The sequence below is a fragment of the Zeus faber genome, assembly GCF_960531495.2.
Source record: "Zeus faber genome assembly, chromosome: 6".
Classification (NCBI taxonomy): domain Eukaryota; kingdom Metazoa; phylum Chordata; class Actinopteri; order Zeiformes; family Zeidae; genus Zeus; species Zeus faber.
Window position 1 is genome coordinate 19,309,049 of NC_137201.1, and position 19,297 is coordinate 19,328,345.

A 19,297-nucleotide genomic window follows, 5' to 3' on the forward strand; every position below is an offset into this window, starting at 1 on the left:
CACCGGGCTCTCTGTGCCGCAGCCGCGCCGGGTAACAGAATGTGTCCTTGCTCTCCCGGTTTTGGAACAAGAGGCGATCTCGGCGGCAGAACCCGGGGGGAGGGGGGCTAAAAACCCTGGAACCCGCCGATGGCGAGGAAACGGCGCGGTGGTCACGGTGCGTGCAATAACGAGGCTATAATGAGGTCCTGATAATAAAAAATGAGAAAAAGAACCAGGAAACACCGGGTGTCGACTGCTCGTCCTTCTGTGCCCCCACCTGCTTCTAGATATTGATTGAGTTGTGAAAGAAGACAAACAAACAAAAAAAAAGATGATGTGCAAAAGTTTAAAAAAAATAAATTAATTTAAAAAAAGCGTAATAAACTCAAAGTGATGAAAATGTGACCGTGAAAATGTGGGCAGAGCCATCGCAGGCCGGTTGTCTCATTGGCAATATCAACTCTCTCTCTCTCTCTCTCACACACACACGGTCTATTCATAGTGTGTGTTGGCAAATCTTGAAAGGCGTCTCCAGCACTCCACCTAATCTGTTCCCTAAGTGATGGCACTCCAATTAAAGTGTCGACTGGAGTCAGATCCTGCCTCAGGACAATGCACTGCTCTGTGTCAAGTCTGTCAAAGAAAATCACCAGGGAGGGAGGGAGGAAGGAGGGAGGGAAGGACGGAAGGAAGGAAATGAGGCAGGGAGGGAGGAATGAGGGAAGGGGGAAAGCGAGGACCGAAGGAGAGGAAGGAAGGTAGCCGGGGAAGGTAGGCGGCTGAAAGAAAAGCAAGGGAAGAAGGGAGGGAGGAAGGAATGCAGGAGAAAGAAGGAAAGACATTCGGCAATACTTCCTCGCTCTCCTCTACAGCAGCGTGTGAGGCCTGTACGTGACCTGTTTAATGACCTTTACTAAACACCTCCGCCAGGTGTTGGATTCATCAAGCATCCTCCTCGGTTTACTCCTTCATCTCCGGATCCCCTTGGAGAAGCCCTCCTGCTGCCGCGCTGACCTGCACTCCCCTCTAGCGGCGGACTGGGGTCATTACTCTTCAACCTTCCAGGGCAGACTTCCATTGGCTTCTCGCCCGTTCAAAAAAATGTGTATTCACAAGTTCATACCTCATACCCTTTGAATTGTATGAATTTGTATTGTATGTTCCCGGGCCATAGCAGAAAATTACCTTAAGCTTTGGAACCGGAGGAGAAATAACGTGGTCTTGACGTTTTTGTAGATTGTGAAGCATTATTTAGTCAATGATCCGAGACAAAGTTGCAGGATCTGACATCTTTGTCTCGATACCAGCACAGTGTCGAACATAGACAAATACATCTTTTATTTGACTTTGCATAACCAGAGCAACAACAAAACCAGTCGACAAACAGGTGAGGACAGAATGCTTGACACGGACGGCGTAACCGCCCTGTTTATTTGAGAGGTTTATTTTTGACACTCGTAATCCCGTGGTCAAACCGGAACAGTTGAAACAATACGACAGCAATCTGACTGAAATAAATTATAATAATAAAAAAACAAAAAGTCTGAAATATAGTAGGTCCTTCATTACCTGAGCATTCACGTAATTTTCTGACATCAATTCACACTGGCAGCCTCTACTATAGCCACACCCACACACACACACACACACACACACACACACACACACACGGCTCCATGGGCCCCTTCCAGGGCCTCTGTGTGATGTGCGACCCCTCACACACACAAACACACACGCTGGGTCACGGGTGTGTGCGTGTGCGTGAATGTGTGAGTGGACAGTGCATGTACACATGCACTACAAGGGAGGAGAGATTTGTCAAAGGGGTTAATAGCTGGCGAGTCCCTTAAGGGCTCCCCCCCCCCCCCCGTTGCTTCCTTAGCTCCAAATCAGCGCTTTGGGATGAGACGAGTTGAGCTGCACGTTTTCATAGTTGTCCCCATTTCCCTGCGATGCAAAAATAAATACACCAAACAGGAAGATAAAACAGATAAAGATTAACAACAAAAAATAAGCCGAATAATAACAACAACCCGATATAACCAAATAAATCAGAAAAAAAAAAAACATTACACGGGAATAAATAAAAAAAAGAAACCACGGAAATGAACAACAGTAAAAGAACTTACTTAATAAACAAGAGAACCCAACCTACAAACAACAAGGTTTTGGCAATATACAATAATGTTATAATAAACACGATCGAAAAATTAATAAACAGTCAAAATAAACCTAAACAATAAAAAATTATAAATTGCCAATAAACAATACACTTCTGTATCAACAATTCACATACACAATTTTACATTTACATCCAACTAAATGCGCCGAGGCTGTGACGCTCACCTTGGACGCTATGGCTTTGAGTTTGCCCAGCAGCGAGGGTTTGGTGTACACCACCTCATCCTCCATCTCTCCCTCATTCTCCTCTCCCTCCATCACGGCACAGCTGTCGGCTCCTGGCATCTCGCACTCCTTGTTGGCAGACATCACCAGCCGGGAATACTTATACTCCAGCCTGCGAGTCCGGGGACATGAAAAAAAAGATAAATACTTAGAGGGAGGGAGGGGAGGAATAAACGAGAGCAGCCGTACCTCTTATTCTTCTTCCAGAAGTAACAGGTGAGGGAGACGAGGAGCGCGGCGGCGAAGGCTCCGAGCCCGATGCCGAGGCGGATCCAGAAGTCCACGCTCTCGCACGGCAGCGTCCTCCTCTCCGGCAGGGACACGCCCCCCCTGCACAGCTTCGGCTCGGTCCACACGTACAGCAGATCCTGGGGACGTGTCCCAGCGCCCGGAAGAAATAAGTGGTTACGGAATTTTGTACATCCCATTCGGAATCGTTCAAGAGAGAATCGCTATCGAGGTAGGAATTCCTGCCACGCGATTTATTGCGCGCACACACACACACACACACACACACACACCTGGTGGCCCCCCTTGCAGGCTCCTTCTATCTTATGGAAGTCTCCTTCGGTGCACGTGGGACACGCGCCCGAACCCTCCCACAGGAAGTGAAAGGTGCAGCCGTCACACGTCCCTGCAGGACACTGACTGCAACACACAAGCACCGCTGGTTCAAGGGATTTGAGCGTTCCCACGATGTGGTGCCGAGCACGTTTGACGGCAGTTTATAGTAAAGGAAATTTATACGGGGAATAAAACACCTTGGAACGGTGAGTTGGCCTTGGCCGCTCCTCTCTGGGTCACAGCGGAGCGTGAGCACCGCACTTCGACCCGACTCGCACGACGAGGTCGCCTCCAAGGACCTTTCACGGCAAGTAAACACAGCGCATGTGAGAGAGCGCTAAACACAGCAACGGGGCCGTTCCAATATGTTTTGAAATGCAACAGGTACCTGTAGTAGAAGTTGACGTCGGGGACCTTCCTGGCGGTTTGGGGGAACAGTTCCGGCCGGGCCCTGATGCCGTCGAGGGCACTCTCAACCGTGGCGCCTGTGGATGATATGGGTGACGCTTTACATTAAGGTGCTTGTAATAAGCCTTAGTTAATAGGTAATAAGTATCCTATAAGTCCTTATAAAATGATTATTAACATTATTTTTGCATTAATAAGATTATATAAGTGTTAATAATAGCATTTATTAAAAGTTAAATATGCTTTTTTGCAGCTACCAGATCTGAAGCGAGAATAGTGCCTTATTAAGGCTAATAAATACTTTATTATGCACTTATTAAAAGTTAAATATGCTATGCACACACACTATTTTCTCGGTGAAGCACAAAAACACACTTTACCACAGCTCTTTTGAAAACGTATTATTTTTTTTCGTTTTCATCACTTTCACGTAAATGCCGGCAACATGTAGCCACAAAGAACTCTCTATATAAGGGCATTCCTGATTGGTCGATCGGCACGATCTGATTGGCGTCGCCGCCGCTTGTTGATGACGTCATACCGCAGAAGTGAAGCGTCGTCGGAGGCGACAAACCCGTCACCGCGGTGCGCCGTGGAAAACGCCTTCATTAAACTATTCTTATCATATTTTGGTATCGAACTGGTTATTGGTTGCTGGTTCAAATTTGTGTTGATGTGATTAGTGATGTTTTATTTAACGTTTTCAGAATATGTTTTACAATATACAATTTACCTCAATGTTGAAAGATATTGTAATTGTACTAATATTTGTGCTATTTTTTTTCCAAAAGGCCTGTTTAAGGCAATTTTTTTATATAACGATCCTCTGTGGCCATATGTGGCTGCAATTTACATGAAAGCGATGAATATGAATATAATAAAGCGTTACCAAGAAGGTAATCCTCTGCGGCCATATCATGAATAACTGGACATTTAAGTCCCCTAATAAACACTGAAATATGAAAATTTATGCTAAAAAAGGCTTACGTGTAAAGAAAGTTCACTTTACTGTAGCATGGACCCATCACCTGCACAGTTACACCGATCAGCCACAACATTAAAACCACCACCAATAACCACTGATATTGTGTAGCTCCCCCTCGTGCCGCCAAAACAGCTCTGACCCGTGGAGGCATGGACTCCACAAGACCTCTGAAGGTGTCCTGTGGTATCTGGCACCAAGACGTTATCAGCAGATCCTTTAAGTCCCGTAAGCTGCGAGGTGGGGCCCCCATGGATCGGGCTTGTTGTTCCAGTACATCCCACAAATCCTCAATCGGATCAGACCCTAACCCCGGCCATCCACATGATGCAGAACACAACGTGATTCATCAGACCAGGCCACCTCCTTCCATTGCTCCATGGTCCAGTTCTGACGCGCACTCATTGTAGGTGCTTTCATCGGTGGACAGGGGTCAGCATGGGCACTCTGACCCCCATACACAGCAAGCTGCGATGCACTGTGTGTTCTGACACCTTTCTATCATAACCAGCATGAACTTTTTCAGAAACTTTTGCTCCAGTAGCTCTTCTGTGGGATCAGACCAGACGGGCTACACTTAGCTCCCTGTGTGCATAAATAATCCCATGGGAGCCCATGACCCTGTCACCGGTTCACCGGTTGTCCTTCCTTGGACCACTTTTGCTAGGTACTAACCACTGCATACCGGGAACAACCCACAAGACCTGCTGTTTTGGAGATGCTCTGACCCAGTCGTCTAGCCATCACAATTTGGCCCTTGTCAAAGTGTCTCAGATCCTTGTGCTTGTCTCTCAGTCAAAGTGTATAACACTGTATAACACTTATTAGAAAACATTTTTTTAATAATATAATTTTGGTAATGCAAGTAATAACCTGGAGCCGCAACTTAATCACCGGACCAACCACCTCCTGTCCACCTCCATATCCTCCATCTGCTTCCTCGCTGTTCCGCGGATACCTCCACACACATCCTCCCTAAGGAGGGGCGGGGGGCATGTTTTGTTATTGTGAAAATATTGCATATGGTGTCAAATATCGCAATATTATCAAATATCGGCCCAAGCCTTCTTGGTGCCTCAGTAGAATTAGAACTGCCCTCCGCAACTCCACCCACGGCTTGAGAATAACAAGCGCTGCTGGGAACTGCTCTGCTGGCTTACAGACCAGCACAAATCTTTTAAAAGAAAAAGGGAATAAGCACCAACTGTCCGTGAAGAAACTGCAGACGATGGAAATGCAAGTGTTTGAGAAAGTAATTCTGCTGTGTGTTTCTTTCTTTCTTTCTAAAAAAAAAAAAAAAGGATTACGGAAGACAGACTGTAAGCGTTTCTACAAACAAATCCAATTAAATAGTGTGTTTTTATTGTAGATGTGTTTATTTTATTTTATGACATTGACATGAAACAATAAATTCCCGCGTGCGGTGCCACCACAAGCTTGAAGCATGGCAACAAGAGTCGGAACAATCTTTCAAATAGATCTAACATGAGTGAAGATTCAGCAAACGGATTGCGTATTTCTCGCCTGAAATTTGTTCAGAAACAGATTTTGGTGAACTGATAAGGTGAAATCGGTGAAAGTTTAAGGACTAAATACACGGAACACGGAAGTAAAGCTAAAACCCCATTGGCTCACAGAACTAGGGGCCTCAGGAGCGTGGCGCCACCCACTGAAACGGAGCGTCCTGGAATAGGATGGCTTAGAGCAGCGGTTCCCAGCCTTTTCGGAGTCTCGGAAAACACACCACGCACAGCGGTAACGGTTTGTCTTCCGTGCCTGTCCAGAAAAATCCCAATGATAAATATTCAGCGCTATACTTTCGCCGAACCGTTCTTTTTTGTTTGACAGGCGGGACTGTCCTGCCTGTCCGCTTTTCCGCCTTTCCTTTTCAGTGTGCCTGATGCTCGCCAACCATCCATTTTGATTATCAAAAATGTACAGGCGCACGTCGATCGTGGTCCGGCTTGGACGTAGTATGCACTGACATAAGTTCCTATCCATCAGTGATGGTGCATGTTTGAAGGTTTTAAAGAAAAAATACCGTGCAGTGATTATTTTCTTTTTACATTTAAAAACCTTCTCGTAATTAATAATGTTTTATTTATTTTTCGGTCGACGGAGATGGTGGCCGCAAATTACGCATGGTGATTACACACAGAGAGGGAGACAGGTCTTGATGTAGACCTCCATCTGAGGTCTTCCACAGCCTCCTCTCCTCCCGCGATAAGTGAAATGTCACCCCCGCAGACTGTGCCGCAGACTCAGCCGTGCGCGTGCGAAGCAGCCACTTACACTTTCAGCTTTTAAAGCGTCTGACCAAGTATGACCTGGAGGTAACATTTGTAGAGCACGTTCCCGGGCTTACCTAGAAAGGTGTCGGCCAGGTTAATGGATTGGGAGGACAGCGCTGTGTGAAGGCCCCGCCCGCTGGCCGGGATGATGGTGGACTGACAGATGAAGGTCTTGACGGCGACGCCCGCTTCCCCTCTCTCGCTCTGGGAGTCGCTGACGGATAGGTCTGTCACGTTGTCGCTGCAGCGCGCCATGCGGCCCTGAGATCAAGGAGGGAGCAAAAGGGTGAGGGCGTCGTGCGATTGGAAAGTGGTGGTGGCGGCGGGGGCGGGGGCGGGGATGGTCGAGAAGATATTTTATCCCACATACCTCTCCCCCGCACAGGCTGATGTTGAACTGGTGGAAGTACTTGGTCCCTTTGGAAGTGAAGCTCGGGCCGTTCATCAAAGTCCCAACAGAGCCCAGGAGGCTGAAGTCGAAGCTCAGCGTCAGGTTTCCCTCCGTGTGCGTGAACTGACAGTCGCTGTAGCACAAACTGTGTCCCTGCACCGACAAAAACAGACAGAGAATTAATGGATATGTGCTACACAAAACATTTGACCCAAACAAGACAAACCAGATACTACATCAAATGACTTTATGCCCCTATACATGTCTACCTAGTACAACAGAGCTATTCAACAACACATTATGTAATAACTTGCAAATGTAAATCAAAATGTAATAAATTTGACCTTTATTATGTATGTATGTATGTATGTATGTATGTAAGTAATAGCGCCCACGTTCTTTAATAACTACCGCATTTTATCATAAATTCTTGAACGCACTATGTAATAACCTTTGCCGCACTCTGTAATAACTTAATACATGAAATACATGACGCGTGGTGACATTTTCTCAAGCACTCAAGTGTGAGCAATTTTGGTGCGGTATTTCATGAAACGTCGCAACCCCCGCAGGGCATAATAACGATCGCATTACAGAATAAATAGGTTGTAACAAAATGCAGCGAGTTAAAACAAAACGCAGGTGCTTTAACCTCTTAAATCACATTTTGCCAAGTTATTATAAAATTTGGTATTTACATCATAATGCATCATGCAATAACAAACTATCTATTGACATTAAACATTGTAATTACAATATGGTCAGACAGTTAATTTGCCAACACACCGAAATCAACCGATTTCACAAAATGATTACAAATAATACATTTGCTTTTAAACTATTATGTAATAACTGTCTAGCTCCACCTCACCTGGTCGCTCTTGCTGGCGGGTCCGCAGGGCCGGCAGGCGTCGGGCCCCAGGGTGACGTGGGACACCAGGTGCGTGTTGGGCGGGCACTCTGTACACTGGCTGCTGCGGGGGTCGATGTAGTGGCCCGCCGGGCACGGCACACACAGCGAGCCGGAGGGGAGGGAGCTGAGGGCGCAGGCGCGACACTCTGAAGACTGGCCGTCCAGCGCATTGCTCACGGAGATGGAGTAGATACGGGCCACATCGTGCACGTAGCGCCGTACCTGAGAGGGTTTATAATTATATTTAGTAAATTCAATAAATATAAATAGAATATATAATTAATATAAATATACAATAATATACAAATAATTGTAAGATAAATTACATTATAAATTATATATTTATAATTATATATATTATATATGATAAAATAATATAATGTTAATTTAATTAGAAAATATTCATATATATTAAAAATATATATATATTATAAAGGTACACAGTATGAATGGTGGGTTAATTAAGGGTCGTAACATGAAATATCACAAATAGATATCAACAGTATCAACTAAATGCGCTCAATATCCAATTACATACTTTAACCACTAGAGAGCAGAAAACACAAATCCTTGGTTGGCATTACAGGCTGATCCTGCTGACACCGGCTTTTCAATTATTTTTGTCTGTTAAAGACCAAACCAAATTTTTTAATTAAATAATTTCCAAATTTGAAATTATTTGCAATTATTCCGCTTTTATAAGTTGATTTGTTCAACAAAAAGTCATTATGTGCACTTAAAGCTATATAAGGAAGAAAGACGTAGGGAAAAAACTAGAATAAAAAAGTTAACATTGAATTTGCTACACTTTTTGTATTTATTGTTTTTGCAATTGCAAAAATATCATGGGTACCACCCGGGGAACCCTGTGCCGTGCATCCACACCGAACCATGAGCGTGGTGTAGCGCTACATTCAGAAAGCCTCCGTCTGAGGTCACACTCACGTCCGACGCCTGGTTGGTTCTCTGGAACGCCCACGTGTACGAGACCGAGGCGTTCTTGGTCATGACGTGCGTGTAGCTCTGCCTGGACTTGCTGCCCTCCCACGACTCCACCACCGTCGTGCTCTTCCTGTTTACGTCCTAAGACGCAGCAATGGGAGTTTGTTTTTTTTTAGGCCCACGTGAGACACGCGTACGCGAGACGGCAGCTTGCGCTCCGTCCTTGACCTCGCCTCGCTCGCCGGCAACGGACGCGTAATTCTCACCGTCATGAAGTAGAGCTCGCAGTCGGCCCTGCACACCGTCTCGAACTCAAAGGTGATGCGGCCAAACTCCGTCCCCGAGCTGCTGGATATTGACGTAGGAAGCCTGGTGGAGGACGCGAACAGTCAATGGGAAGAGAAGGAAAATGATGAACTTTGAACACAAATACCTAGTTGCCAAAAGACAATTAGCCACAGCTTCACCGTGCCACTTACAAGACATTCAGTCGTACAGCAACGGCTGTCACACGCGCTATCATCCAAAAACTTGTCTGTCCACATTCTCTGCGCCAACGAATGAAACTTCCTCTTTGAAAACAAAAAACCAAGACAAAAACGACGGGTTGCCGAACAAAAGGCCAAGGCCTCACTCACTTAAATCCAGGAATGTGGATGTTGAGGATGAGGTAGTCGTTGTCCGAACCGCCCGCTCCGCTCTGGATGTGGTCCCCGGCCACTTCCCAACCTCAAGGAGGGAAATTAAAAAAAAGGCACTACACATCGACAACTAACTAAAATGGAACAGTTCCGAACGTTATACAGTATATGCACAATACGTAGAGGAAGCACCAGCACGCACCATTCATGCTGTCACATTTGGAGTTGCCCACGTTGAAGCAGGAGGTCTTCATGTTGGCAGGGAGGACGTTCCACCACTTATACTCATATCCCAGGGTGGGCTCAGTGCCGGCGGGACACCTCTCACATGCTGGACGGGGGGCGGACGTACAGCAAATACAGAAGCAAAAGGCAATTCATGGATTGAGCGAAGGAGCAAAAAAAAGAAGAGAAGTAAAAAAAAAAATTATAATAATAACCCTCATTACCTTTGGTGCCATCGGAGTAGCTTCCGGGCGGACAGGGCGAGCAGGTTGCCGTGTCGTTGTTATAGAAACCGGGATTACAGGGCGGGCAGGGCTCCCGTTCTCCACCCGGGGGCAGCGTCTGGGCCCCGTCCACACCTTCCAGACAGATCTTGGGCTCGATCCACTTGTAGATGATCTGCGTCTGCGGATAACAGCGAGGGGCAGGACGTTAGAGCTATGGGGCCTTTTAAAAAGGGGCGGAGGGGAAGACGGGCAAAAAAAATAATAATAATAAAAAAAAAAGAAAAAAGCCCGGGCTGTCTGTTGTGTTTTTCATTCCCTGTTCCTCTAATATTCTAATATTACCTTGCCATCGCTGTCGCAGGCAGTGTGGATCTGGAAATAGTCCTTCCTGGAACATGGGGGTCTGTCCTTACACGCACCTGATCCCTCAGCTGCCAGGCGTGAGATAGTGATGATATGAGCGGGGAAACAGATTTAATATCAAGTCGTATTGTAAAACGCTAAAAAAAACAAAAAAAAAAAACCTATGTGAACACAGTGACAAACATTTATTTAAATTAATTCAGGATCAGATATTGGGAAATATCCCTTACATCATGCATTCTTAGATATTAATGTCCCGACCTTCACCTTCACAATTTACTTTTGGTATAAACGGAATAGAATCGCACTGTCCGTCATGTCGGAAAAAAAAGAGTTAAACAGACGACTCTGGCACCACACCCAAACAATATGTAGTAGGTGTTGTGCATTACGCATGTAAATTTTTTTTGGGGGGGGAGGGCTTTTTTGAGGTATTATTTGTCCTCTTGGCTTCTGTTTTGTTCTATCGTGGATTGATTATTTATATATATATATATATATATATATATATATATCTCAGATTATTGTGACACATTTATGTTTCAATAATTTTGGTGTCTAATAGCGTCTAAATATTGAAATGCAAGGTTTACAGAACATGACAGTCTCTATTACATTGTGAACGGACGCTGTTACATTAAAAGGTGACACAATTAAGTATGGAAAAAAAAAAAAAAAAAAGTCCTTTTGGGGAGATTAGTTTTTGTGAGGCAACAAGGAATTAAGGTGCAGGAAAACAATACGAATAACCATAGAGTAACAAGGACATTATCAGAAGGAGCTCACAATACAAAGATTATTACAGTACGCAGTATTTGCAGTTGTGTTGATGATAAACCCGTCTCTCTGCAAATATTTACACTTAAGTAAAAAAAAAATAATAATAATTAAAAAATAAAAAATAAAAGGACATTACATCACTTGCACATCACATCTTCAAAGTGACAGCAAGCTTTCCCGCAGCAGCAGGAATAAACACAGAAGTCGGGCCGGCACGGCTGGAACCAGCACGTACTGTAGAGCGTGCACTTCTTTCCGAGTTAATAGCGGTTATCACTGTGCGTGTCCCTGCGTACACCTACGTGCGTACTGCGTGGTGGTGTTGCAGGGCGTGCAGGAGCTGGCGCCGTGGCCGGAGTGCATGTCCCGCGGGCAGGGGGCGCAGGCGGAGGAGCCCGGGACGCGACTGAAGGTCCCGGGTTTACAGGGGAAACACTCCGAGGTGTAGGCCACTCCTGAGGGAGAGGGGGAGGAAGGAGGTCCGGGTCAAAACGGCACAACTTTGCGCCACATCCTACTTCCGTCAGAATGGGAATTGTTGATACGGAGGTGTGTTGTTTATTGTTAACTTTGTTTATGTTTGTTGTATAATGACAAATGTTTCGTGTCAAGGTTTAATTTTTTGGTTTATTGTTCATTTTTTTGGCTTTGTTAAACATAAGGTTAATTGTATATTATGTAAATTTTCAGTGTTCATTGTCTAATTTTGGGGTATATTTTTCTGGTTTATTGTGAATGTTTTGTTTATTTTTCTGGTTTATTGTCATTTTTAAGGTTTTGTTAAACTTGAGGTTTATTGTAAATTATGTTAATGTTCAGTGTTCATTGTTTATTTTGGGGTATATTTTTCTGGTTTCTTGTTATTTTTTTAGATACATTTTTCTGGTTTATTGTTAATTTTAAGGTTTTGTTAAACATAAGGTTTATTGTATATCATGTACATTTTCAGTCTTCATTGTATATTTTTGGGTATATTTTTCTGGTTTATAGTTACTGCCAAATGTTCCTACCTTCTAGATAATATTTTGATTTATTGTATATTGCCAATTTTTCTATTTTCTAGCCAATTGTTTTACATTTTTTATTCTTATTACTCCACTATTATTGCCTATTTTTCTATGTGATGAAAAGAGTGACAACACGACAGTGGGTGTGGTACGCTCAATTCATTAACAATTCTTTTGTGAACACTGGAACGTGTCATGTGGGTGAACTGTGAGATACGGTCTCCAGAACAAAGCTCTTCCTGACGCTCCTCCTTCCAGATTGTGCACAGATTAAAATAAAAAATACACTTAAAAAAAAAAAGGTACACAAGGAAATGCAATATTCATCAGACACGGTAGGCGTAGCAACAGGAAGGTGCTGCACTGGGAGCGGAAATGACCTTTTGCGAAGATGTTTTTGTCAAAAAGAAACAAAAAAAAAACAAAAAAAAACTTGGCTTTAAGTGAATGAGTGCAAATGAACAGAACGATGGAGAGACACAGAACCAGTCCCAGACCTTCTATCTGGACATTCTTCAGTAGAACAGGCTTCACCACTTTACTCCCCATCAAGACACCTCCCGTTCTCCAGTACAGAATGTTGGTGCCAGATTTGAGGTTTACCTGGAACACACAGTGTTAAATCAGTTTGTCATACAGTATGTGTTTCAAAGAAAGAGTCTGACAAAGACAAAAAAAATCATTAAGTTACAATTCACCTTGTGTGAAATGAATGGCAATATATTAGAATATGTAGATTCTTAAAGGTTATTTCAAATTAATTTGATACAACTGAGCAAGATACAACTTCACCCTGTTTTGCAAAAAACTCTCTCAAATTAAGTCTCGCTGCATATGACCTAAATATTGTGGGGGTCCGTATTTTCTGTCATATAATATATGGCAGAAGATTATAGAAGAAGAGTATATGATAATATGTAAGATTATATATTATATAATTTTACAGTGTAGGATGTTCATCTTAGATGTGGCCAAAGTGTCAAATCATGAGGTCAATTAATGTCATAGTATTCGCGACAAAACAGTGTCCGTGTCTCCCACAAGGCTGGAGCACGGCAACCAAAGTTTGAACAAACCTGTCAATCGGGCCTTGCAGATCTAATATGGGCGAAGATTGGATTGAACTGGATTGCTTATTCCTCCCCTCAAATTTGTTCAGAAACAGATTTTGGTGGACAGATAAGGTGAAATCAGTGAAACAGAATGAAACCCAGAAGCCCAACTCGGGGCCTCAGGAGGCTGGCTCCTCCCTTTTCAACAGAGCATCAGGAGCACGATGGATTTAGAGGCATGTTAGAATGCCTCGAATGCGTAATCTAAGTGGTATTTTCAGCAAAAATAAATTTCCAAAACATGTTTTGTGACCTCGTGGCGCATTCCATGAAGTCGGAACTTCCGAGTTCCCAGTCGGATATTTCAACTGGAACGCCTCTTGAAGTCTGATTTCCGACTCGGAAATTCATAAGACCCTAACCAGCCCCCGGCCTTAAAATCCAAGATGGCTGCATAAACAATGAGTGAAAGCTGTTGTAACGGCTGTAACAATGTTTGTTTTTGTATTTGGACGTGACCATGTACATGTTGGAGGACCCCCAGAGGAGCACTCCATTCCCCGCTCCCACATTTGTTCTGTAGTCTGTGTTCCACAACAAAGGAGGCGGAATGCGGTCAACTCGGGTGTGACGTCATTCCCAGCTCCGACTTCCGAGGTAAATGGAATGCACCTTCAGAGTCCACTTCTTCTACTAAGGTGTCAACGACAGTTCAAATCTGACTACTACCCTTTATCTCACCAAAGCGGTAAAGTTCCTAAACCTCACACTAGGGGACGCCTTAAAGCGAAGAATAGGAAATGTTTGATTTGCCGAAATGATAGAACTACTTAAGATATTGGGCTTCACCTCCTTGACCTCCCGACCTACTTGAACTCCTCACACCACAACAAACCTCATTATTCACCAGCAGACTAGAGGGTGGAGCGCCGCCCACATCGGCTGCCTCTGACTCAGACCAGCAGCCAAATATCATCCGAATCACAGTTCATTTGGCTCATGTTCCTCTCACTTAGCACCGGGATATTAACACACACCATATGAGTCGCCCACTCCCCGTGATTAGTGAGCTTCAGCCACTTCTTATCAGCAGTCTGGTCCATCTCCTGACACTGATCATTTTGGATCTGTTTGAACGACACACAGTATACACACAGTGTTGACGGGGGAAACATAAATAATAGTTATGTAAATATGTATTATTAATAATAATAATAATAATAATAACAATAGTAAATACATAAAATATATAAAAATAATATCAATAATATATTTATTATTTAAATAATTAATAATTTGAGTTATTAATATAAATAATAATAATAATAATTATAATATTAACCTTTATGCATAACATGCAACGCAGAGCAGCTTACATTAAAATAAGGCAATAAAATAATAATGAGAAGAATCTAGAAAAAAATCAGTAAAACAAGCTAAATGCATTTAATAAAAAGAACGAAATATTATTGTCAATCCCACTTCTTCGAGAGAGACATTGAGGGATAACGATTATTCCTCAGTGAATGACTTTCAAATCATTATTTCTCTGGAACTATTTATCAGTCTCAAACCACTAGTCCAGAACTGTTCAGAGCAATCTTAAAAGTATTTAGAAAGTAATTCTCAAACCAATCCTCACAAAAAACTTTTGGCGGAGCTTACAAAGAACTCGAAGAGCAGGTTGTTGTCCGGGTACTGGTACTCGAAGCTGACGGAGCCCTGTTTCTTCAGGTGGACGGAGTAGATGAGCGACACGGTGCACTCGTCCCTGTTGGACTCCACGTAGTTGCCCTGAGGCACCCAGGAAGAGCTGCGGGCCGCGGCAATAACAGGCATTTTAGGTTTTCGTTTTTCCCCCCGTCCATCCATCCATCCATACATTTTCCACCACTTATCCGGGGCCGGGTCGCGGTGGCAGCAGGCTGAGCAAGGAGCCACAGGCCCCCTTCTCCCCGGCAACGTTCTCCCGTTCCTCCTGGGGGACCCCGGGGCGTTCCCAGGCCAGCTGGGATATGTAATCGCGCGTTCTGGCTCTACCCCGTGGTCTCCCGACGGTTGGACGTGCCCGGAAAACCTCCAAGGGAAGGCGCCCAGGAGGAATCCTGATCAGATGCCCGAACCACCTCAACTGGCTCCTTTCGACGCGGCTCTACTCCGAGCTCCCTCCGGAAGTCCGAGCTCCTCACCCTATCTCTAAGGCTGAGCCCAGCCACCCTACGGAGGAAAGTCATTTCGGCCGCTTGCGTTCGCGATCTCGTTCTTTCGGTCACTACTGAAAGCTCATGACCACAGGTGAGGGTTGGGACGTAGATGGACTGGTAAATTGAGAGCTTTGCCTTCCGGCTCAGCTCCCTCTTCACCACGACGGTCCGGTACAACGCCCGCATCACTGCTGACGCCGCACCGATCCACCTGTCCATCATCCCCCCCCCCCCAATTTCATTTTATTGGATTCCATATAAACATACAACACGAAAGGGGCGTCAGAATGAGATAAACAATGCGTGATCCGATGTCACATCCGAGGAGGTAACCTGATGCATCAGGCAGACATCATGTGTTTCTAGATTATTTGTCTTTGTACTCAAAAGAGGAAATAATATATAAATGCATGAATAAACCAAAAAGGAAAAAGGAAAACATCAAGAATAATGTATTGTATGATTTGAGATGAAAAGCTTACATTCGATGAAATCTGTGTCCGGTTTCAGACACAGATTAGGCCAAATCACACTCTCAATCCAGACTAACTGAAACGGCCTCTCTCAGTCACGGTTTAAATTAGTCTCAGACAGAAAAATAAAATAAAATCTGATTTCCAGAAGGAGGATTTGAGATAATCTAGGACTAAGTGAAGGCCCAAATGACCTTACTCTAGGGCTTCCAAATCTAGCATTACTTAATCGTCATTGGAGCAACATCTCAGAATCTCATTTTTGAAATTCTGGATCCATTTAAGAAGGGCTACCCGAGTCCTGATTTAGAGCAAACCCCGCCTTGCGAAACCGGCCCTTTAAGTTTTAAAGTTACGTCTCGTTCGAACACACGCGCCTCACCTGTTGCAGGTGAGCGTGTCGTCGGCATGGGGACCGTTGTCCAGCGAGGTTGCCAGGCTGCTGAACCCCGCGGGCATGGAGTCCCACTGGTCGAAGCGGACGCCGCTGCCCAGGGAGTAGCTCCCCGCCGCGCACCGGGTGCACTCCTGAGCCGACATCTCCAAGAACTCCCCGGCCTCGCAGGAAAAGGCTGCGGGAGAAGGAAGGAAGGAAGGAAGGAAGGAAGGAAGGAAGGAAGGAAGGAAGGAGATCAAAGAGAGACACTTGATGATCTGCTACATTAACTAAAATAAATGACAGTGGAACATTGTGTCAGTATTTTTCTGAGTCACACATAAAAAGCTTGTCTTCAAAATCCGACATATAGATCACATCAACATGGCAACGCCCTCTAATCTCTCTACGGTTCATTTGATAATTCATTCTATATATTATTTAAATGTCACAGATTAATATCTGTGCTTACTAACATTTCAGTATTTAAATTAAGGTTCGGCCGATATATCGGATTTCCGATATTTCGGGCCGATATCGGCATTTTATTAGATATGGGATATGGGCCTGTCGATGTCATAAACCTCCGATATGAAAAATAATGAAGAGTCCCTCGGTAGGGCAGGGCGGTAGAGCAACTTTGAAGGGTATTTCAATATATTTTCAAGTGAGATTTAGGATGAGACAATAGCGTTGATATCGATATAGTTTGATGTTGCATTAAAATACATAACCCGTTCCTTCCGGAAAGCCGTGTCAGTGTTCGCATCTCCGCTCTCTCGCACTCTTCGTGCAACTCCACCCGCGTGCAGAGTCCGCTTATAATACGTGCCTTTGGGCTTTTTTTGGAAAAAAGTCGGTTGGAAAAAATAATAAAAATCACAGGTTTTTTGGGCTTGTTTTTAAAAATATAGTTGCTTGTTACGTAAATCTGACAAGAGGCTTTTATTTTTTTTATTATTTTACACATTTCGGGCCGTGGGGCGTTTGACACCGAGCCATAAGAGGGCGGGCTTCAATTTATTTTCGATCTTTTCTTCAAACAAAGCAAATAAAAACTGTGTTTTTAGAGTACAGGTATTTAATTTACTCAGTTTCCTAATTTAAGGAAAATAAAAGAGTCCTGTGACTAAGTCCTCAGTCACACAACCCCTATTTTGGTAATATCAGAACAAAATGTGTATCAGCAACCTCAGCCAAACAAATATCGGTATCGGCCTTTAAAAACCCATATAGGTCGAACCCCAATTTAAATATTCACTATGTGTGTCTTTCTCCTTTTGAACACTGCTATTACTGATTGCAATGTGTATAGGGGTTTGAGATTTCTTTTTACTAATACTTGATTCGTTAATTTCCTCTAAAGACTTTAAATGAGGAAAGTAATGCTACCTGATGTGAGATTTCCCTTGTACTTTCCACCATTGGCTTTGGTGTTTTTATTTCCTTACAGGTAGAGTAACACTGGTTCTCAGGGAACTCTCAGTGAGTGAAATTTCAACAGCTCTGACCAGGAAGGAGGAAATAAGAGAAAGACGAAATGATGCAAACGTTAGCTGCTGTAGGTTTGTGCAACATTCGTGTTCTTTCTTCTATGGAAGTGTAACCGGAGGCTGAACGAGAGCATGACAAACAGGTCCGGAGGCAGATATCAGGATGTATCTGACTATTTTGCATAGGAGCTTTTCCAGTATATTTACTTGAATTATATACATATGAATTGTAAATAAATCAGTTTCTCTGCATAAAAGATGTCTTCAACTGATGTCAAAAACACATTTTATTTTTTTATAAAATAGCTTTATAGTCTAAATGACCCAACTCACTATCTTTAATAAAGAATACCCTCCCACTCCATTTTTCTAATATAATTAAAGTGATAGGACAATTAATTAAAAATTAGTGTGAAAATCTTAGCGTTTTGATTCATACATATTTACTTCCGTTCTTGAGGGACCTCTCTGTCAACCCATTACCGATCATACAATCCGGCATCCAGAATTTAGGCTTTGGGCTCGGTTGCAAGAGAGTCTGGACAGAAACCCTATTCTATCGAGGTCCAGAGAAGACAAAGACTAACAAAGACTAACAAAGACGACAACCCTGGCTCTGGGAGTGGGACTCTAACAAGCTGTACCTGTTACTTAAGAAAAGACTGCAAGATAAAGACTATAAGATGGGACTGTGAACCCAATTACAAAATACCTTTTTTTTTATCTGACCCTTTACAAGCAAAGATCAGTAACTACTGTGAAAATGAGCATTGACAAAACACATAAAAGCTACTGAAAGCACTATATACTGTATGCGTACATACACATATAGCTGATAATCAATTTAGTCAAATTTCCTAACAGGTGCGGAGTAGTTTCGAACATGTTGAGGCAGAAGAAAACTGGCGGCCCCCAATCTCTTCACGATGATAAACATATTTGGGAAAGTGAGCTCATGGGTGTTTTGAAGCAAGCCAGAGGACCGTGGCTGGAGGAGTGCTTTGCTCTGCGGTTATTGGCCTGAGGCTTTGCTGCGTGATTGGCTGGACAGGATCCAAATGGGGGGGGAACTCAAGTTGCGGTGGTCAGAAATTCCAGGCCACTGATAAGGTGATAGGCATACAGAATCACTTAAGTGTGTACTCTCACACAGACACACACAAAAACACTTACTGCACTCTGTGCCCTTAACTGGCTCTGGCAGTCCAACGCAAGCTCCAGGGCTCTGGGGAATGGCCACTCTCCACCGTGATCCTGTATTGTCACACTCTGTGTACTCATAGTAGTAATCAATCTAACACACACACACACACACACACACACACACACACACACACACACACACACACACACACACACACACACACACACACACACACACACACACACACACACACACACACACACACACACACACACACACAAAAATCAGTGTTAAGGACCATTCCAGATACAAACAGGGGGCAGATGTTGGCCAAAAGCAGGTCAATAAATATTAGACCACAGGAGGCCTCCACGCTGACCAGCACCCTGAGTCATTCCACTCTGGGCATGCATGTTTTGCAAACCATTTTAGG

At 43.9% G+C, this 19,297-nt stretch overlaps 1 protein-coding gene across 1 annotated transcript; it reads right to left on the reverse strand.

Moving 5' to 3' along the window:
- Nucleotides 1-1,427: 1,427 nt before the first annotated feature.
- Nucleotides 1,428-18,988, reverse strand: elapor2a (endosome-lysosome associated apoptosis and autophagy regulator family member 2a). Its single transcript, XM_080002701.1, has 21 exons — nucleotides 18,894-18,988; nucleotides 16,234-16,423; nucleotides 14,840-14,987; nucleotides 14,212-14,301; nucleotides 12,620-12,725; nucleotides 11,418-11,570; nucleotides 10,315-10,403; nucleotides 9,970-10,150; nucleotides 9,723-9,851; nucleotides 9,518-9,608; nucleotides 9,146-9,248; nucleotides 8,883-9,020; nucleotides 7,896-8,159; nucleotides 7,004-7,177; nucleotides 6,708-6,894; nucleotides 3,341-3,437; nucleotides 3,150-3,251; nucleotides 2,910-3,036; nucleotides 2,578-2,756; nucleotides 2,329-2,500; nucleotides 1,428-1,929 (listed from the first exon to the last, which is right to left on the reverse strand). The coding sequence occupies exons 2-21, from the start codon at nucleotides 16,389-16,391 to the stop codon at nucleotides 1,861-1,863; spliced, it is 2,757 nt and encodes a 918-aa protein (XP_079858827.1). The 5' UTR covers nucleotides 16,392-16,423; nucleotides 18,894-18,988; the 3' UTR covers nucleotides 1,428-1,860.
- Nucleotides 18,989-19,297: the final 309 nt, after the last annotated feature.

What these genes read in the sequence shown, in the direction of transcription:
- elapor2a (XM_080002701.1), bottom strand. Translation starts at nt 16,391, where the DNA reads ATGTCGGCTCAGGAGTGCACCCGGTGCGCGGCGGGGAGCTACTCCCTG. An exon ending in CTACTCCGATGGCACCAAAG is followed by an intron (nt 9,852 to 9,969) that starts GTAATGAGGGTT and finishes CCCCCCGTCCAG; the next exon opens with CATGTGAGAGGTGTCCCGCC. An exon ending in CCTGGCCGACACCTTTCTAG is followed by an intron (nt 3,438 to 6,707) that starts GTAAGCCCGGGA and finishes TATCATCCACAG; the next exon opens with GCGCCACGGTTGAGAGTGCC.